At 40.0% G+C, this 22,248-nt stretch overlaps 1 protein-coding gene across 4 annotated transcripts in view; it reads left to right on the forward strand.

Annotated features, from left to right (window-relative positions):
• The window catches only part of STXBP6 (syntaxin binding protein 6), a 235,146-nt gene that overhangs the window by 64,106 nt on the left and 148,792 nt on the right, over positions 1-22,248 (forward strand). For all 4 annotated transcript variants that reach the window (XM_040968847.1, XM_040968846.1, XM_040968845.1 and 1 more), the window contains exon 2: positions 652-840. In XM_040968847.1, coding sequence (XP_040824781.1) covers positions 687-840 — 154 coding nt within the window. In that variant the 5' untranslated portion in view covers positions 652-686. The remainder of the gene's footprint in view (positions 1-651; positions 841-22,248) is intronic.

Below are 22,248 nucleotides of genomic sequence, written 5' to 3' on the forward strand. Positions count from 1 at the left end.
ATACCTTTTTAGAATTCAGTGTCCACTTTGACCACAGAGAAGTGTGGAGAATTTGTCAGGAGTCCAGGGCATGGCAACAGACGCAAAGGAGCACTAGCAAGGAGGGCACACTGAAAGAGGCTAATACGTAAAGATTGATTGTTTAGCCTGATAAAGGCAGCTGGACAGGAATTACATTGATGATCCTCTATTACATGTGTGGTTATTACGCACAAAATGACAATTCTAATTCAATAGAATTAGGAAAATGAATTTACATTAGAGGTTTTGAAGGTTTTAAAGAGCTTTTTAACTCTAAGGACTGTTGGACAGTGGAACGACTTCTCAACAGGAAGTGTGAATTCCTGTTCTTTTCAGAGTCTGCCCAGGGTGGGCACTGCTGCCCAATTAGAGGAGCTGTTGGGGTAAAAATGGACAGACTCTCTAGATCCTGTCTCATGCTGCTCATCTCACATTGTGTTTGACATTTCTTTGTAGTTCTTACTTTTAACAAAGAGGAAGACCTTCCTTTTTGATTTCTGTAATGAATTTTAAGCAAGTAAAAGGTTAACTTGCAAATTCAAAATCATTTCATCTGCAGATAGGCTTGCTGCTTGGTATGTAAGACCTTATAATATTTATGATTTCAGCTTTCCTTTTTTCCTTCTTTAGAAAATTCTCTGCGTGCCCTCGTCATTTGTTCTACGATGAGTGCCAAATCTGCCATCAGCAAGGAAATTTTTGCACCTCTTGATGAAAGGATGCTGGGAGCTGTCCAAGTCAAGAGGAGGACAAAGAAAAAGATTCCATTCTTGGCAACCGGGGGTCAAGGCGAATATTTAACTTACATCTGCCTGTCAGGTATGCAAATCAGATCTTCGTGTTCCTAAGACAACTCCTGTTTTACGACAGTTCATTCTAAGCTGTCCAGGAGGATGTAATTCCCAGGTATTGTCCATGGGTATCTGCTTTCCCAGTCCTCTTCCTGTTTCTCTATTGTCTGTCTCTGAATCTTACTTATGGGATGTCTATTTTTGAGACTACATTGTGTTGAAAAGGTTGTGAGGTTCAGTTTTAATGTATTTTCCAGTTAACTGGGCTCATTTGTAAAGGTAAACACATGTTCACACTTTCCCTTCCTGAGAACATTGACTGGGATTGGTCTGGTTTAGAATAATTCCTGGTATTCTGTCCCTGTCATTACTAGCATCCAGAGCTTAATTCACTTTGTTTTTCTAGATATTTGCCAATAATCAGTAATGGTTTGTTTTGATATAAATATTGGCACATTATGGAAAGTGAGAAAGTAGATTTAGTTCACACATCTTTGCTTTGCCTGACAGCTGTTCCTTGTCAGGAAGAGGCATGTGTCTTATTAAGCTTAGGATTTTGTCAGATTATTTTTTTTTCCTTTTTCTGTTTGTGTTTGTAGGATATCTGTGGGATTTATTGTGGATTCAGACAAGGTATTTTGAGATAAAACTTGGATAAGGGTCCCAGGAAGTTGTGAGTGATTCTAATCTGGATGCTTGGGACATATTAATATTTCTGATATAACTTCTTGTGGTAGAGCGATGAAAGAATTAAGTTACCTTGATTGTGTGTGTGTGTGTTTGTTCTTTTAAATCTTTTAATTGTGGCTTGGGAATAAAACTTTTTTGGGGTGGACTTTTTAATTTTTGAAACATTAAGCACCTACTTAGGTTTATCAGACTTTATTTCAAGATAGAAATAATCTTTTATCAATAAACTATTCTTATTTGCTATTTCATAAATTTTCAGCCACGGTGCTTCCTCACCTTTGCCCTGCTCCTCGCCTTTCTTTCCTCCCCATTGTCCAAAATTGTATCTTAAAATAAGAGCGTAGTATTTGGGTAAGAATGGTTTTACAAAAAAAATTTTTTTGAATAAATAAAGGGTTAAAAGAGGTCTTTTAGTTGAGTATGGAAGAATTGACCTTAAAATATGAATCCTCTTTTTCCCCACGTAAGCATTAGGTTAATACTTTTGCTATTGTTATATTTCTGTTTCTTTAGTATGCTTAACATTTCCTAGAATGTAATAGGGATTCACTTTGTGTCTACTGATCAACTGAAAGAAATCAGTAGCCTTTTCTAATACTTTCCTAATATTTTATTAGTAAGATTTATATCTTTAAAAATTTAGTATTGCTAAATTTAGCTTCTAGAGATTTTCTTGCCATGAATAGCCTGGCTTCTTCTTTCCACTGAACTTTCTTGTAGATAGGTAGTTAATAGAAAGGTGGCTGGTCCATAGGCCACTTGAATTTTGCTTAACACATTCCTACAATGAAAAGAGGACATTTGCTCATATGCAGTCATCTGCCTTTTTCTGATCATGAAGTAGGCAAGAATGACACAGGGACTTTAACAACCTCACTACAATGAAACAGCATTACCATTTCCTGGGGCTTATTGGATAACTACATTTCCTTTATAAATTACCAAGACTTCCAGGTTTAAAGTTGAAAACACTAAAACTGCTCTTTTGTTGCATTCTAATGGAAGAAACTCTTTTGTTCTGAAAGGCCTTTCATGGTTTTGAATTTTGAGAGGATGGATTGATAAAGTCGACATGACATGTAAGCCTGGAAATTGGGGCAGGAGGAGAAATCCAAGTGACTTTGACACCCCGGTTTTTTTAAAGTCAAATTTTTCTTGAAGGTGACAAAGAAGTAGTGACCTTTATTTTCTGACTTACCTGAAGCTTAGAGCTGTATCAGCCACATCCCCGACAGGGTGATGTTCTAATTAGCAATCAATTAATTAGTCAAATATATGTCAAGCATCTTTTTATGTGCTGAGCATTTTCACTACTAGGCCTGCAGTTAGAAGGAAAATCTGCAATTCTCTGGTGTGGAGGGGAAGAAGCAGGAGACATTGATACTTCACTCATTAGCATCCACATCATCAAAGGTTACGGAGAGTAAAGGCAGTGATGTGAAAGCCAGAGCGGGAAGAATGTGGTCAGCTTGGAGAAACAAGGGTGTCTAGAAAAGTAGTCCCTCCCTGGTTTTGAAGACAGAGTAATGTGGGCAAGAAGGCATGCCAGGTGGTGGGAATGGCAGCTTCGTTAAAAGGCTAAACAGAATTGTAGTTTTCTCCTGTCTGCTTTTTGGTCCAGGGATGAGCTCTTTGTAGCTCCACAGACATAAGAGGAGGTAAATGAAAGCAGGGCCCTGGGAAGGTTAGTCTCCTGCTAACAGTGTGCACTGACCGTGCTGCCTGGCAGGACTGCTGAGGATTGCTTAATGACAATTGATGCTTCATTCTGAACAGGCAGACTTGCTCCAAATTAGGACAGTATCTGCAAATAGTTTGAACCACTCTTCAACAGCAAGAAGAATGGAACTTTTTTTAAAAAGGGGAAAGCTTGCCAAAATGTGTACCCAGGTGTAGTTGTCTCATGTATATCCAATATCTGTTTCAGTTGTTTCTAAGTGTAAAATTTATTTTTCTGATGTTTGATACAACTTAGAAGAGGCCAAGTTTGTGAACATAAAATTTTCTGAGTGTGCTATATATCCTCTGGAGAGATCTAAAACAGAAAAAGTGCTGAGGTGGGGAAAGTAAACAAATAAGTTGCTGTTTCATGAGCTGTGTAGCTGTAAAACTATAAGAAGAATAATCCCTGAGTCTTGGGGTTGGGGATTATGCCTTTTTCTTGGAGTCCATGTCTAACTTCTGCAGTTGGTTGAAAGTGCTTGCATACTGATCTGCCTCAAGGATTTTGCATTCCTAAAGCATTGATTTCTACTGTTAACTTTTCAGCAGTGCCTAAAATAAAAAATATGGATAATAACCAAGTCTTAGCAAGCATATGGAACAATTTGAGCTCTCATACTTAGCTGATGGGAATATAAAAATCCCATAACTACTTTAGTAAACAGTTTGCCAGTTTAGTTTTTTCTTTTTTTAAAGTCAGATGTGCACAATGTTTTTTAAAGATTCTTAGAGTCACAAAACTGTAAGAATTGATTCACCTCATCTCAGTATAACCCGTGAGTTGGCTGGACTAGCCTTCTTATTTCTATCAGTTATCCTGGATGGTTTTTTGAACACTTCGATAAGCACCCGTGTATCAGTAAAGCTGTGTTAACATCTTTGTCCACAAGAGAGATCTTTTACTGAATCTTTCTGTCTCTGTCTCTCTCTCACTATTTTGCCCAAGGGCTGGACTTGATGTGTTCCTTCCTTAGGACTTGGCACATTGTTGCCTGGGGACATAATACATGTTTAATGGAAGATGCTGTTTAGGTTTGTAGCTTTCTACTTACTTGATTTAGGCTTTATGTATCACTTGGAACTGTTAGGATCCCCCACGTGTGAAGCCTGCCCTGCCAATGACAATTTCTGCAGTCACTTGCCCCCTTCATGATAATCTGGATCTATAGAACTAAAATTAGAAACACACCAAGTTGAATTCAGTTTGTTGTTCTGGGCCATTTAGCTACTGAATGTACACTATAGTTCATGTTTAAAATCTGCTTGCCTGAACCTACTTTAATTTAGCTTGCATAATACAAGTTGCTGGCCTCCTATCTTTGGCTGGTTTTCATTGTCTTCACAGAAGGGGCAGGTAGGGACTTTAATCTTGATAAGATATTCTGTCTTATTGAAACAGAAAAGGTTAGTCTTTTCCACATACTTTCAGGTTTGTAGTAGAGAGGGAGAAACAAAAACTTAAAAAAAAAAAAAAAAAAGAGATTGTGTTGCCTGCAATGAAAGAATCTGAACTGAATTTGAACTGTGGTAGTGCAACAAGGTGGAGGAATCCACCATGGGTGGGGTTGGGGAGGGGTGGGGGGAATCCCAGTGCCTATAAACTGTCACATAATGCAATGTAATCAATTTTTTTTAAAAGTGAAAAAACAAAAAAATAAAAAGATTGTGAATAACCTTTTACTAAACAGTTTATTTATGTAGATACTCATAGAAGGCAATGACATGGATTGGAAGCGTAGGTCCTGCCAGTGCTGTTATTTCTATCAGTATTTGCCAGCCCTTGCTGTTCTAAAGAAAAACCTGCAGAGCTTCTCAGAGTGCCCCTGCCCTGGTCCTAAAGCTCATCTGTAGTGTGGAAGTGTGATGTGAGAGATTCTGAAGCTAAGGTTCAGAGATCACTGTTTAGGTGCAGTTATCTTTGCTCATCTATTGTGATTTTTGACATAATGGCATCACTTTTTTGGTATTCAATGTTAGTGATAGTTTTTAGTCTCTTTATGGTTATTTGCACGAGGGTGAGCTAGGCTTTCATTTAGTAAGTTGAAAAGGGGAGTTAGATTGAAGTTTCTTAGGGCTTTAATGTTCCAGAATTCTGAACTTCTTTGAAAATTTTTTTACCAAAGTTAATTCTTATTCTATCTATATCATGTAGGAAGGATTCAGGCTGTTAATATCAAAGTGGCCACTTAAACATTTATGAGGATTTGAGAAAATTCGTTGTGGGTTATTATTGGAATTATGGTAACAAAATTTAATTGTCAGTGATCTGGCTTAAAGAATTTTAAAAATCTGTTTGCCAATTCAGACTGGATCCAAACTTAAACACTATAAATATTAAAAGAAAAGGGAAAGAAAGAACTTTAAGATAGGTGAATGAATAAAGATGTGGAATAAATGAATAAAGGAATAAAAAGGAATAACAGGGCTTATTCAGCACAATGGTGAGTTGATGTTCCATGAATTTTTAGCCAGAAAAAATAAATTCATATTGAATTAAGAGATATACAAAGGTGTTAGCAGTTAAAGAGAGGATGTAAAATATAATAGTGACACATTTATCAGTCTTAGGCAAGGAGTTACTAAAATTTTTAGAAAATTACATTGAAGAACACAAAAATTCATTTCATTGTAAGCATCCCTATCAATCAGGTGTTCAGGTCTTCATTTCAGAGACAAAGGAGTTCATGCCTTTCACAGGTCATGACCTTAGGGAACTGCCATTTTGGATGTGACCGAGTGGGAAATCCACCTGGTCCTTAATTCCAGGGGTCATGCCTGTGCTGCCATAACCTCTTTCCTACTTTTTTTTTCATATTTAATGAACTGTCTTTATTCAAAATAAAAATTATGTGAGGTTGGCATAGTACAGAAATCCTAGGCTCTTTAATCATAGAGTATAACTATAGCAAAGTCTTTTAGCTAAGGCACAGTTCTTATTGCTGATAGGAGGTTTATCCCCAAACAGATAGATTGATTTAGAGCACAAATGAGAGCTGACTTGTACTTCTGACTTAATTCAGGGTGTGGTGGAGAAAGTCTGTGTTTAAGGAACAATTTCTTTTCTAGTTGTTCACAATTGATAGAGGTTTACATGGTGGCTTCTAATAAGGATATTCATTTATATACTTTTCTACATTTAAAATACTGTCTGGGTAGGTCTTATACCTGTTGCAGAGATTTGGTACGTAAGTCTATCCATAAAACTTTTAAAAAGAGGATTTATTTATTTGAAAGGCAAAATTATAGAGAGTGGGTTGGGAAGTGTGGAAGAGAGAAGGAGAGAGAGGGAGAGAAATATCTTTCATTTGTCGATTGTCCAATGACTGCAACAAGCTGGGATTGGGTCAGGGCAAAACCAGGAGGCTGTAATTCCATCTGGATATCCTGTTCCCTAGCACTGGCCCATCTTCAGTTGCTTTCCCAAGTGCATCAGCAGAGATCCAGATAAGAAATGAATGAAATGAACAACAATAAACATTAGTTTCACAGAGTTAAAAAGGAGACGATTTTCTAGCCTAATGTTTTCTGGCTCAGTAGATTTGTCTATTAGGGGTCATTTATAAATGAACTTAACACATCATCTTTCAGTGCTTACTAGGGGTCATTGTGGCACCAGTCACAGTAATAATAGTGCAGATGGTATTGACTAGGTTCCTATCTCCAGTGTGGTTCTGTAGTCTGTCTATATATTATATCATATCATCTTGTTATTTACATCAGTAGGTAATACAAGGGGTCTTCAACAAGCTCATGAGAAACGCCTAAGATGAAAAGCTATGCAGGGATTTCATAAATCCTTTATATCATATTCCATTTCCACTAACTTTTGGAAGGACCCTATTAGTATGTTTCATATCTTACAAAAATGGAAGCTGTGTATATAGAGGTGAGTATTGAGCATCTGTGAGTGAATGACAGAGCCAGGAACTGAACTCATGTGACTTGGTTCTGATCTGTTTCCTCAGCTACTGTGTCCTCTTCCTCCTTTAGGCATAGGAATCATAAGAAAGAAAACTTCCCAACCCAGATATCCTTCCTTACCTTCTCACACAGCTGTAGTAGTCCTATCTTGGCATTTTTGTTGATCTCCCACGGGTTTATGCTTAAGTTGTTCTTTGGCTTTCTGTTGGCAGTTGTATGAACCATGAAGGGCAACGTTAAGAAATTTGTGAGTTGGAGTGACATTGTTAGTAGATGTGTTTGACTCTGAGAAGGAAAATTCAATGCCCAGGGAAGTTTGCAGTGACAAGATTTGACAGAGCCAGAGCCATATATGAGTCTGTTTTGTTCATTTGAACACTAGAAAAAATGTAGAGCTCATCTGCCAGTACTTGGAGTCGTTAACTGCACAGCCCAGGGTCAGGCAGACTGAGAACGTGGGAGTTAGGCTTACACCTGAGTCCATCTGGATTCAAAATATACACACTTGCACTGTTTTTTTCCAGGTCAGGGTTAGATCTAAGGCACAGAACTCCCCATGTCCTGAAAACACTGTGATGACATTGCTTGAATAGGGTGTTCTAATCTGTAAGAATTCACAGGGTGTGCCATAGGCCACCGAGCTTCTCTAGTGGTTTAGCATGCCAAATAAGTTTTCTTTTTCCATTCTCTCATGTCTGCATCCCAATCCCAGAACCAGATGGAAACAAGAGAAAACTCCCAACAGAAGCCGGTGCCAAAACATGTCATTTACAAAGGAAATCCGTCTGCGTGCTCTCCCACCATGCAGTCCTCTGTTGGCAGCAGGAGTTTCTCAGCTGACTCACTTCTGTTCGTTTTGATTAGTTTTCACTCATTGCAAAGGTACAGCAAGTGGTGGAGAGGGAGATTGCAAACTAAGACAGCACTCCTTCTGGTTAGTGGCTGGCAAGGCCCTGTGTACCAAAACAGCAGACACCCGGAAGGCAGCCAACCAAGAGAGCCCTGTTTGTGTACACACTGGAGCGGCCTTTCCTTTGGTGGTTTATGGAGTTGACATTTTAGACATCAGCATGGTTTGTTGTGATACTGAGAGATGAGCTGTTGAGGCTTTCATTTGTTCTAGTTAGAGCCTGAGCTGGGAGCATCCGTTCTCTTTTATTCTACCCCAGCAATAGCCAAGCACAGGCTGACCCTGCTCTCGCTCTGTTCCTTCTGAGGCCCAAGATTTCTTATCTGAGAAGTGGGAATAACTATGACCCAAGGCTGTTTTGAAGAGTAAGTGATCTAGCTGTGTATGTAGATAACACACAACACACAGAAGATACTTGGCTTTTAATATAAACACCCACTGTTTCTTCTCCCCATAGGAAAATAATTTGTCCATAGTGCTTTAAAAACCTGCAAACGTGAGTCTGTGACAGACATAGGTGACCCCGTGTTGTGAGGCAAAATCACCTGCTAGCCAAAATTTATTCTTGATGTTTCTCTACCTGCCCCTTTCCAGAGTGCTTTCCTTTACCCCGTCATGATTGCTTCTTCTCCCTTAGGACTCTCAAGGTCATGCCAATCACCACTTTCTAAACTAGACTCCTCTTGATTGTCTATTTCAAAAATTATCCACCCTCCCCCTCTTAACTAGAATGCTGGTTGAGGGGTTCTTGTGCTGTTTATTTTAGTGAGTTTAACAAACCTCCATGCTTATCTTGTGAGTGTAGATCCAATGCTGAAATCCATTCTATCAAGGCCTTTTAACCAACTTCATGGGGAGTTAGAACTGACTTAGTCAATTGAGTTCCTGTCCCTGAAATGGGAGAAGTTATTTTCCTACACCTACCCTCAGCAGATCAAAAGAAAAGTTAAAACAAAATAAAACAGAATCTCCTCTGGGTCAATCAAGTGCAGTGCTAAGCAAACAGCAGAAGTGGGAGAGGCTGATAGAAATGCCTGAAGACCCAGCCTTCCTGTCCAGCTCAAGTTCTTCTTTCTCCAACTTTTCCTGTTAGCCTTGCACTCGGCAGTGCTGGGTTTGATTTGTCAGTTTTCTGTTTACTTCATAGGTTGTCAGCCTGCAGAGGTAGGTGCTGTGTTAGAGACACCTTTCTGTCCCCAGTGGCCGATCACAATTCCCTGGTGAAATAAATGGGGGAACTGGACAGAATCCTACTTCTGCTGCACCGCTGTGCTTTGGGCTGGTTTTTTGAGCTTGAACCCTGGGCTGTGAGCTCATACAATCACTCTGGGTTATGTCTTGCTGGAATTTGGGTTGTTTTTTCTTCCCTTTCCTTTTAAAGTGTCGTTATTCACATTAGGATGTTGCTGGGTAGTCTTTTAATTCCCTTGAGATTCATAGATTACTAAACAGGAGATTTTATTCTACCCAGTGGCCCAATTACCAAGAAAATACAGCCTTCCCTGATACATTCATGCTTTTACAGTCATCTAAAATGAGTGATTTATCAGTGTTTCATTGTGGCCTGTAGTGGGAAGCAGTTATCTCAACATTTTGAAGTACCTAAATGTTTCTCTTGAAGAAAGAGTTCATATAACAGAGATGTAAGTGATCACTTGATGGGCACTAAATATATCAAAACTGTCCCCAAGTGCTCTTTTCTCACAGTGATTATTTCAGTTCTACATTTCCTTAAAGAAAGCTGGCAAGGGCAAATTGCAAACCCCATTCTTGTTTCTTTGTTTTAACTTCTCTGAGGATGTTCATTCTGGCTCTTCCCCTCATCCTTTGAACACAAATGATTTCTCAGCTACTGGGGGAGAATCCTGTGTAGGCTAGGTTACACATCTGTGCTGTGCTGCGTTTGGATGTTTCTATCAGTTTAGCAAAGTGCATTGGAATGGTAAATGGATTTGAGATTTCAAGCATCTGCTGGGCCTTGATTCCTTGAGTGGAAAGCATCCCTTGTCCATGTTTCAGCCAATGAGCACGAGCAGCAGTGATGACTTTCATCTGGTCAGAAGCCTTTCCATCTTAGGCATTGGTGGTAGTTGACTGTGGTTGTGGACCCAAGAAGTTTTAGGTATTTTTCTCTTTATAACGGTATGCATATTCTCTAGGGTTGGAAAACATGGGAAATGCTACCAGAGTGAAAAATAGGAAAAGAAAAACCAATGGAGGGGAAAAGTCATGTATAAATTATGACTGATTTTTCATGCTTCATGCTTTTAATTCTTCTACTTTGTAAAATTCTTGGTTTTTTTTTTTTTGCTCTTCCTATTGAACAAAGTGACTAATTTTATTTATTCATATAACATTTTAAAAGTGTATGTTTATTGCTTTGAAAGGGAAAGAGCTCCCATCTACAAATCTACTTTGCAAATGCCTGCAGGGTCAGGGCTGGGCTGGAGCTGAAGCCACGGGTCAGGAATGCAATCCGAGTCTCTCACATGTGTGGCAGAAATGCAATCACTTGCCTTCTTGGTGTTTCACTTCATTCAACAACTGGTGTATATGTTGGTTTGGTTTGGTTTTCAATTTGGCTGCAAGAAATCATCATGTTGTTAGAGGTCTCCCCCAAAGCCAATCCTCGCTGGGTCTGGAAAGGCTGAAGCCAGGGGCCAGGGACTCAATCCGTATCTCCCATGTGAGTGGCAGACACTCCACACTGGAGTCATCGGCTGCTTGCTGCCTCCCAGGTGATTAGCATGAAGCTGGAATAGGAAGGGGGCAGAACCAAAACTTGAAACCAAGGTAGTCTGATATGGGATGTGGTGACCTACACAATAGTTTAATCGCACAAAATGTCCATCCCCCATTTAAAAATACCCATTTAACAAACAATGCAACTGAGGAACATATGGATAGCTTGCTGAAAGATATGCACATACTACCAATGATTAATAGAATGCAGCTAAAATCTCAGTCCTCTGTGCCTTGCTTAGAGCTTTACCATGAACCAGACTGAACAGTTTTCAAAAACCAAATGCACCAGACATCCTTAAAACATCCTGTTGCACTGTATAAGCTATAGAGCTAGGTAACAATCCCCATGGTGTTTTACAATGTCCTGCACTAAGTTCGCTCTGCAGTTTAATGCCTGATACCTGATACCTTTATGTTATACTGTGCTTTCAGTTCCATATGTGTTTGCAGGTGTATATGTACTGTGTATGTGTGGCTATGCAGAGAAAGAAGGGGGAAGAAGGAATTGTTATACCTAGAGTCAACCCTAATGTTCTTCAAAAGAGCTTGCTCTTTAGCTCCTGTTCCTGTTCCGGTTCAGTTACAATTCATTAGGCATATTCCTACTGTATTGTTATTAGAAGAAAGATGAAGGAAGTGGTAAATGTCAACCAAACATATTCCTGTGTTTTTTTTCTGGGTCAGTGCATTTAATTAATGATTCACATTTGACATTAAATCAGATCAACTTGGGAACCAACACAGCAATTAGGAGGAGGGAAATTAACTTCTTAGGAAATTTATTTAGAACTCTAGATGTTCACTTCTAGAAGAATACCTCACCATTCACAAAGCTATTGTTAGAGTTTATGTTAAAATAAGGCCCACAGGAGTCAGAGGACTTTGTCCAACGTTGCAGAACCACTGCGAACAAGCAAAAGAAGAAACAAAACGTGTTCAGGTCTTTCTGCTGATTTGATATTTGATCCTTGTTGAGGTAAGGTGAGATGAGAAACAGATGGGATTTAGTGGCTAAAGCTGAAATTGAGGGTCTGTTTCTATGCCATTCCTTTTCACATTCGAATGTAAAAGGAACTTGTAACACTCATTTTTAGGGGATCCTTTCTGCTGCTGATCTGATAAGTGGCTAGACCTCTTTAAGGAAACACAGGTTGCATGTAATGAACTCTTTCAGAGTTGTCACTTTCCTTCTGGATCCCCAAGTCTGGCTGAAAATGATTTGTTTCTGTTTTAAGGTTTGATTTGGACTGCATGTCCATTTGAATGTGCATTATCAGGTTGGCTGGCCCTGGTGTATGTAGTTCTGGAGCTTCTTGGCCTTCAGTACTGTTTAGAAAAGGGAAGCTTAACATTTCCTTTCTGGACCTGACTTGTACTAATTCAGCCAAGGAAACCTCAGTCTTTGCTAATATATCAAAGTACTTGGTTCCTGTGTGAGCAAGTCTGTTTGAGGTACTGCCTTTCCTTTTTCATACATAGTTAGGTCTCTTTGTCCGTTGTTATACTTTGCATGTCGGGGCCATTTATACCATTTACTTTAAGCATGGCTTTGGCAGCCTGTTAGGGAGGAAAGAAAATTTGAATTTATTCAAGTACAGTAGTCTCCCTTTATCCAAGAGGGATGCATTCTAAAACCTCCAGGGGATGCCTGCAACCTTGGACAGTACTGAGCCCCGGGGATATTCTTTGTTCCTATACATACGTATCTATGATAAAGTTAATGTATAAATTAGGCACACTAAGACCCAGAAAGCAAAGTGGTAGGTGGAGACACTGTACTGTGTCTGTACTGTGTCTTCAAAAGACAATCATGTGTCACATCTTACCTAGACATGTCATGATACTCTGAATTTTAGGACTATTAAAAATACTATTTTATTTCCCCCAGAAATAACAGCTGTGAGGTTAGATTCAGTTTTCTGTATGCATTCTACAGTCAGTCTGAAGAAGGGATTACTCTCTCTTCTCCTAGTATGTACCAATCCTCCTTCAGGTGTCCTTTTCAACTCCTCTCAGCCACTCCTGTCCTTCGCTGCTCAGAGCGTCTCTTTGCAAACCATGGCACCTGGTCAGTGTCTACTCATTCTGCAATCACTCTTCTCTTCCCTCACCAACAGTGCCAAAACTGCAGGTGTTTAGAGGGACTTCTGAGATAGCAGTAAAGACACACATGTTAACAAAAAGACCCAGTGGTATAAACACTTTCCCTAGAGGGATTGGTTTGCAGAGGGAGCCCCCCTAACACTAGTGGCAGTGCTCATGCTGGTAACCCTGGGAGCATTTACTGAGCAATCACTATGACCCACTTTGCACCTTCCCATATAATGAGATCTACAGTCCCTGAATACACTGTGACAACCCAGATTTCCTGTCTTGAACATTGTTCCACAGTGCTTGTTCCCTAATGTATCTGTTGGAAGCATTGACTTATTCATTGTGTATACCCTTGGTGGAACCTTTTTGTATGGTGATAGTTTTTATCTTGAATGTACAAGACAGCCTATTAAATGGACTTTGATTTCATTTAGTTCTCTTACTGGTTTTTGCATTTAAATTGAAACTATTACTGAAAAAATGTACAACCTGATACTAAAGAACTTTGCATTACTCATTTTCAAAAATCAACTTGCTAACACCAAGAGAACTCAGAATTATAAATGCTTTAAGTTTCAAAAACGTGTTTATAGTATTTTTTTTAAAGAATCGCTGTGAATCCAGCCTTTCAGATAAGTCGTTGGCTCTAAGATGATGGTATGATGAGAATCTTATTGCCAAGATTTTCTATGTGCTATTTCAAACTTGCTTCCATCCAAATCTAATTTTATTTGAGTCACAGCATAGCTTTCTGAATGATAAGGTGAGAAGAACAGAATTTTTTTCCTCACAAAATGAGCTCTTGACTCAGGACTGAAAATACCTGGCCAGTCACGAGCAAGGGGAGAGTTTGGCAGACATGAGTTCAGAGTTGCCTGTAATCACTTTAATTTTTGTCTATCAGGTGGAGTAGGAATGGCAGTATTTAAAATCCTTGTAGAATATAGCTCTTTGGTGTTGCACAATGTAATTAGCATCAGAAGCACTTTGGCTTGTACCATATTCTAAATAAGATTGATATGGAAATGATTTAATTGTATTTATGAATTAAAATGCTTTATTTTTACTCTATCTATATTGAATATGATTAGAATTTTCAAGTTTTATGAGTAATACTTTGTAGGGCATCATTTTCCCAAGTCTCCAATCAGTCTTGAAAATACTGAATTTCCCATGTGTTCTGACCAATCATACCATCTCCATGAGAAGTTGTGTAAGTCTTTCTGAAATGGGACTTTGTTTTCTCAGACTTAGCATACCAAGTTGGAAAAATCTATAGCCCTATAGTAGTGTCCAGCCAGGTGATAGCTCTGCGGTTCTGCCATTGCCAGGACCAAAGTAACTGATCAAAAAAAAAAAAAAAGGAAGGTGCTATGCTATGTATAAAAGGTTTTTTTTGGGAAACAGATGATGGTCATGTTTTATATGATCTGAGATAGAATGTATATAGACAGTATAAGAAATACTGTATCTTAGTGAAATTGACATTGTTTGATTTACAGCCTTTTCCATAGCCCTGCTGGACAGTGATCTTCTGACTTTCTACCCAGTGAGCTCTGTATTTAGTGAGCATGAAGCCTTTGACTATAAAATAAATTCATCTGTTATCTCAAAAATATTGAGAGAAAGACATTATAGGGGAAAAAGGGAAGTATCGTATCGTTCTAAGAACTGTATCTATTATCCACATTAAATCCCTTTTCCTTATATTAATAAATTTTAAAAAAGCAGTCATAATGGGCAAAAATGTGGACTGGGTCCTGTTTCTACTGCTCACCAGCATTATGAGCAATATAACTGCCTTTTTGAGCAGTTTCCTCTGATGTGAAATGCTGGTTCAATAATAAGGTGTCTCAGCGGGTTGTTGTAAGGACTTTTGAACACCGAATGAAAAGATTGACATATACCACCTTGCTTGACCCCTCAGTGTAACAAAGGATCAATAAATGGTGATTTCCTCATCATCCTCTCCTGACATTTGCCGGCATTTTCTATTGGCATTGAGGATTAAAAGTCGTCAGTCATCTGTCAGAGGTAGAAATGGCAAGAAAGCAGCTGGTGACTTAGCGCATTCCTCAGACAGGAATCAATGGGCTATCGAGCGGCCATAGAGCTTTCTAGTCCGAGGAGCATAACACCCATGAGGATCTTGATCCCAAGTTTTATCACTGCCGAATTGGCTGGTGTGAAATCACCTGTCTTTTCTGAGTGCCCAATCAGTCACACACCACTGGAGCTTCCACCTAAGACAAGAATGAGTGATTCTGACTGTTGGGAAACATGCTGGAGCAGCTAGGTGTAGTGTGAATTGAGACACAACTGTGTTCCCATCGCAGCCGTGCCCCTTTCTAGCCATGGGCACGGAGGGTGCTTAACCTCTATGTACCACTCCTCCCCCACATTATAGGGATGACACTTACCTATAGAATTGGTGCATAAATGGAGACCACCTACCACAGACCTCAGCAAGCACTGCTTGACCATGCACCGAATAGTATGTGTGTGTGTATGCACAAGGACTTGCACAAAATGTGAGCCTGGGCTCAGGAACTTAGGAGCCAGGAGACTATCCCCGATGAAGTTTGTTTACATGAAGAAAGTGCTGGGGCCCACGACCCAACTGCTTAGTGGGTTGCCTTCCCTTCCCCGCCTGAGGCCTAGAGCCTGGGAGGAGCCATGTCCAGCCTTTGGTGTCAAAGTCATGGTTAATCTGTGTGTCAAGAAAAAATAAAATATAAATACCTGCTCCCTAGTTTCATGTGTGGTTTCTGTTCTGTGTCTTAAGCTGGGGTGCTGTCAGTGCCTGTTTTCCTTTTTTGAAAAGGTCTCTGTTGGATGGGGAGTCTTAAGCTTCTGTCAGCAGCTCTTGCAGACCTGTGCACAGGGATGCTTAAGCCACGCACCCAGGCTCCAAACAGCTTGGAATTCTCTGCAGTTTGATATCAGGCTCTGAGAATATAAAAGAATCTCTGAAACCCAATTTTGGGTTTATCGCTTTATTTCCCCCACACTCATTTTTATGCAAATAAGGCCCTTCCTTTGAATTTTTTTCTTTCCTTTGAAAAACTTTCAAAACCAAACCCTTCCCCTGAGGAATTGTTCAGGAATGTTTTAGCCAGGTCTCTGGCTAGGTATGCATCCATCCATATGTCCTGTTGGGGCTGAGGGGGCACAAGCCTTCTGTTGTCAGTGTGCCCGGCTTAACTTGGTGCTGGCTCCTTACCAAGGTCTTAGTCTCTTCTTTGTAACTTCAGTATTTTTCAGAGACAGTGATTTTTTTTTCCTCATTAATTCCATTGACCCACATGATCGGGTACCTAATAGACAATGTGTTTGTGTTCAATGAGCTTCTTGTCTTCTGCCAATTAAAAGTTAAACTCTCTTGTGCTTTTGAATATGGGGATTGGGGTGGAGGCTGAATTGGTAGCCAGCAGCTGCCCATCGTAGTGCGAAATACAGCCAGGGATTCCAGGAACAACTGACTGAGTTTGAATCCTAGACACCAGCCATGAGCTCTTGAGCAAGTCACTCCCCCTCTCTTGACTGTGGTTTTCTCAGCCCGAAAGCTGATTGTATGGTGTGGTTCATAGATGCAGGCTAATCTGTAAGAAGCACCTGACTTATTTCCCAGTACATAGTCAGCTCTGTTGAAGGGAAGCACTGCCCACCGCGATTGTCTACATTTGCTTGTCTAAACCCTTGTTTCAGTTTCCTGGCTATCAGCCAGCATGGAGGACTTGGTGGAAGCAACAAGACCACACCCCCAAACCACTTGTTGGCTGAGAAGCTGTGCACCCCAATGAGCACCCTATCTCCTCAACACAGCCACCTATTGCAGGACTGTGACTGCAGCCTCACTTTGTCACTTGGGTTTGAGCGTCCCTAAATGTTGCTTCCTGGTGGCAGAAGTCCTGCCAGTTTACACTGTAATCATTCCTAGTGCACACAGTAGCCAACGCAATTACATTCCAAGCTGTTTGTCCTTATAATCAGGAGGTAGCCAAAACCAAAGGGACTGTATCAAAAGTGAGATGTAAGTCTTTCCATTCCACCAGCACAGAAAACAAAAAGCTACAGCAGGTGGTGGCAGAAGTATTTACATGAGTAGCTTACAGATGCTTTAGCTCAGACCTGGAACATACAGTCTGGTCAGACAGTAGGTTTTGGGAGGTTGTTAACTTTAACATTTCTCTATCAAGCAACCCACTAGTCCTTGAACTATTAGAAAGCGACCCAGTTGCAATGCTTAACATTTGCTTAAAATAATAGATGAGCAATAAACATTTTTCAGGGAACCAGCATTGTGGCACGGTAGATTAAACCACTGCTTACAATGCCAGCCTCTCATATCAGAGTGCTGGTTTAAGTCCCAGCTGTCCCACTTCCAGTCCAGCTACCTGGTAATGCACATGGGAAAACAGCAGAGATGGTTCAATGCATGGGCTCCTATTCCTCATGTGGGAGATCCATATGGAATTCCTGTATCTTGGCTTTGGACTGGCCTAGTCTCAACCATTTACAGAGTAAACCATCTGTGTGTGTGTCTCCCCATTTCTGTCATTCTGCTTTTCAAATAACTAAATCCTTTTTAAAAAGTCATTTCAGATGGGAACAACAGTAGAAATACTAATATGAATTGAACACTGTTAAGTGCCATTTATTGGACAAAGCAGCTTTCAGGTGTGATGTTCATTTAATCCTTCACCAATCCTCCCTGAGAGCCATGTGTGCTTGCTATCTGTTTATAACCCATCTTCAGGTGAGAAGACCAAGGACTCTCAGGAGCTGGCTTAGTGACAGAGCTGGTACATTGTGGAGTGAGGATGGAAACCACATCCTTGTGTTTTCACAGTCTGAGCCCTTGACATACATAGGACAGAGGTGCTGCCTGAAGCCACTTCTTTCTGTGCCAAGCCTGCATCTCTCTTTCGTGAGACTCTATCTAGCTGCAGACACGAAGAGGGGTTGTTGCATGATTACTTTAGCATTACAGTAACACAACTTCACAGCAAACCCATCTTGTAGGAAAGATGCCCCGTAGTCTCCCCGGTCCTAACTTATGGTTGGATGCAGACACTGTTGGTCATCCATAACCAGCTCTTACATGTTCCCATACACTCTCTGTGGTCACACCAAGTTCAGCTCATGCAACAAAGAGGCTTGGGTGAGCCACGTGGACCTAGTGAATGTCCCTTCCTGGAGATGGAAAACTTTACATAATGCAGAATAGCAAGTCAATTGGCAGTCTGTGCTCTGTAAGTGCTGACTGAACTACCTCCAGGTGGCAGATCCAGTTTGTCAAATGAATAATAGAGAGCCCTGCATATCTGAGTCTTCTCTTCCTTGTGGTAGTCCATCCTTCCTCACCATGGAGAGTAATGTGTTACTGTTTTTTCTGCTTCTTTTCTGTTTACCCAACCCCATTTTTATACTATATTCCATCCCTAACCCTGCACTGTAGTTCCCTTAATTAAAACCTGTGGGTATCATTTCAGGCCTGGGTTCGGAACCCTCTCACACCTATGGCAGAGATGATGAGAGGGTCTGTTTTTTGGGGAAAGAACTGATTGCTTTTGTCTCTAATAGCTGGTGCCCAGATCTCTGTTCTGTCTTCTCATGCTTTGGTAGTCCTGGTCAGGGCTGGGCTCTTCTTTTCTGCAACCATCTCCGTTGTCATCACCTCCTGATAACAGCAGTAGTATTCCCTGTGTACTCCATAACCTCATGTCCATGGTCCCTTCTGAAGATGATGTTGGCTTCTAGCAGTATCAGCAGTTCTAAATCTGATGCAATTGTTTAGACTGAGGTTTGTTTTTTTCCTTTCATTTAATAAATATTAAACTCTTTCTGTGGACAAAAATAAACATGATCTACTGCTTTGGCATTTAGAGAAGGAGACACATGAAAGTTAGTCAGCTATAAAGCACTGAGTTAATTTGTGTGAAGGAAAACATACAGCAGAGGAGCGTAATGTCCTCAGTTGGAAGCAAATGACAAGTGGAGATATGAAGGTTGGAAAAAGAATTTCCTAGGGACCAACATTGCAGGGCAGCAGGGTAAACAGCTTCTTGAAAATACCCACATCTCGGGCCCAGCGGCGTGGCCTAGCAGCTAAAGTCCTCGCCTTGAACGCCCCGGATCCCATATGGGTGCCGGTTCTAATCCCGGCAGCTCCACTTCCCATCCAGCTAGCTCCCTGCTTGTGGCCTGGGAAAGCAGTCGAGGACAGCCCAAAGCTTTGGGAGCCTGCACCCGTGTAGGAGACCCGGAAGAAATTCCTGGTTCCTGGCTTCAGATCGGCATAGCATCAGCTGTTGTGCTCACTTGGGGAATGAATCATCGGATGGAAGATCTTCCTCTCTGTCTCTCCTCCTCTCTGTATATCTGACTTTCCAATAAATAAATATAAAATCTAAAAAAAAAAAATACCCACATCTCATATGGGCCCTGGTTTGAGTTTCAGCTGCTCTACTTCCAATCCAACTCCATGCTAATGTGAGGGAAAGCTTCAGTATATGACCTGAGTGCCCAGGCTCCTGCCACCTGTGTGGGAGACCAGGATGAAGTTCTGGATCCTTAGTTCAACTTGGCACACTCATGGCTGTTATGACCGTTTGGGACATGAACCAGCAGATAGAATATTTGTCTGACTCTTCCTCTCTTATTGCATAGCAAAAACATTTTTTTTTAAATAAATGACTTCCTACGGGTGCTAGAAAAAGGTGGGAAGACTCAGGAGAGTATTATAGACAGTACCCACATACAGAGCAAACTGCCTCTGGTGGAAGTGAGATGACAACCTTGAGGAACCTTGAGGAACAGAAACGAGTCCTTTAAGGGACAATAAAGAAGGGAAAGTAGACAACCTGTGGGAAGCTGATCATGGCCCTCAAGATGTTCATGCCCTCAGCCTGAGAGCCCATGAATCCTTTACCTTTTCTGAAAAAAATTACAAATGTAATTCATATTGGGTTTTGAGATGGAGTGGGTACTCTGGTACATCATCCTCGCGGGCCTTAAAATCCATTCAGTGTGAGGTTAGACACACGCAAACCGGAAAAGGTGATGTGAGGGCAGAGAGAGACTAGATAGCCACAATGAAGGAATATTGGCAACTGGAAGGGGCAAGAACAGATTGTCCCCTAGATCATCCTACGGGAATGTATCTGCTTTCACTTTAGTGTGGGCTCTGGGCATCGAGATTGTGAGAAAATGAGCATATGCTGTAGTAAGTTACCCACTGTGTGATGATTTGTTATAATAGCCACACAATGCTCCTGTATAACACTCCATAATACCCAACACCCAGAAATTTGGACATTCAGACAAGCCCATTCCTTTAAACACGAGGCATGCTGTTAGCAGTATAGAAGATATTTTTCTCACCTCTGGGAATGTCTGTGTTTTCAGCATTTGTATTTGCTTGCAAAAGTATGAAAAAATGACATGTTTTGGAGTAGCCCTTTACTCTGGAAAGCTTCCAATGTATTTCTCTGCACTGGAATAACATCTTGTCCAGTTCTGTTGTTTCTTTTGTTGTGTTCTGTTTTTGTTGTGTTTTTTGTTTTTTCCTTTTTTTTCTTTTTACAAAGTATGTTTATGCAATTGAGCAAATCAAGAAAAAAAGCCCACCCTGGTGTGTCTTCTGCTAAGGAGTGGAATATGTACTTGAGTCCTAGTGTAATTTTTAAAAAATAATAATAGTTAAAATTTTTCAACTCAGAATTTTGTTCTGATGATAAAGAGCTTTAATTATGGGGTTAGGCTCAAATTTTCATAATTCAGAGCACTAAATACTGCCTGTAGAGCCATTCTTGGAAGTTACTTTTATCTAGAATAACTCAAAAAGAGAAATGTTAAGTGGCATTTTGAATGTTAAGTGGCATGTTTGCTTTAACTGGGATGAAATGTCAACTGCGAACTGTCTGCAGTTCAAGGGAAAAGTCTAAGCTAGGTAAATATAATAAATAATAGCTATGTTCATGCTGACATGTCAATTATTTATATAAATTTATATCAGTGGACTGCTTCAAACTGTTTAAATTCGCGTAAGTTTATTTATATTGATGAACTTTTCTAAGTAATTTCTATTTTTAGCCTTTTATTGAAATTGTAGTGTTGTTGCGTAATGAGTTAAGCCACCAGCTGTATGGCCAAATTCCTGTGTTTGTCCTAGTTTGAGTCTGGTTGCTCTACTTCCTATCCAGCTCCCTGCTAATGTGCTTGGGGAAGCACAGAGAATGGCGCAATTGCTTAGCACCTGTATCCATGTGGGAGACTAAGAAGCTCCTGGCTTTGAACTTGTTCCACCTCAGGAGATGTGGACACTTGAGAAGTGAATTGATGAACAGAAGATCATTTCTCTCTTTCTCCCACTCTCCTGCTCTTTGCAATTCTGACTTTGAAATAAATCTGCTTTTGTAATTGAAGTATGAGACAGTAGAGAGAATAGTATAACAAACCTACGTGTATCCATCGCCTGGTTTCTATGGTTAATGCTACTGACCAATTATACAGCATTTATTTTCCATTTGTTTCCTTCATTGGATTATTTTATAGAGACTATACAGTTGCATTCAAGATCTTCATATGCAAATATCTAAGACTTTAAAAACTGAACTATCGAATTGATTACTTATTGAGGACATGGGGAATGTGTTCCATTGGGAATGATTGGGCAATAGTTTCCAAATCTAGTTTTCCTTTCACTGTGTCTTACTGACGTGATCATATTTAAAGGCATGTACTTCTGGTGCAACATGGATTTTAAGGAGCTCATTAAACTCCAGCCTGAACATCACCAAAGAGATTTTTTTAAAGCACAATCAAAATACCAATTTCACAACACTGAATTGCTTAATGTTCAGCTTTTCCAATTTTCCCATGTATATTTATATCTCAAATGTAAATTCAAGGAAAGTATCATTTTTTTTCTGGAAAATACATCTTATTTCAAAAGAGTAAAATATGGAACAGCAGAAAGATAAAAATAGTGAGAATACAGTAAAGAACTTGAAATTTCTTATGCTTATGATTCTGTACAAAAAAATAGAAATTTCTTATGCTTATGATTCTGTACAAAAAGAATAGAAATATGTAATTATGTACCTTGACCTTACTCTATCATAGTGACCAAAAATTAAGTAAAGGGCAGTGTAAGAGAATGTACTTTTCAGGTAAATATCCACTTAAAGTAGTTGCAGGTCTAGAAAAATTTAACATGTACTGAAAGATTAACATATACATGACAATGGTTCATAAAGAGTAACTTGACCAAGTGATTTAGATGAATCTACTTAATGGACTTTATATAAGTGGAATCATGAAGAATATACTGTTTAGTGTTTGGCTTTG

The sequence above is a fragment of the Ochotona curzoniae genome, unplaced genomic scaffold, assembly GCF_017591425.1.
Source record: "Ochotona curzoniae isolate NIBS_2020 unplaced genomic scaffold, NIBS_Ocur_1.0 scaffold_4701, whole genome shotgun sequence".
Classification (NCBI taxonomy): domain Eukaryota; kingdom Metazoa; phylum Chordata; class Mammalia; order Lagomorpha; family Ochotonidae; genus Ochotona; species Ochotona curzoniae.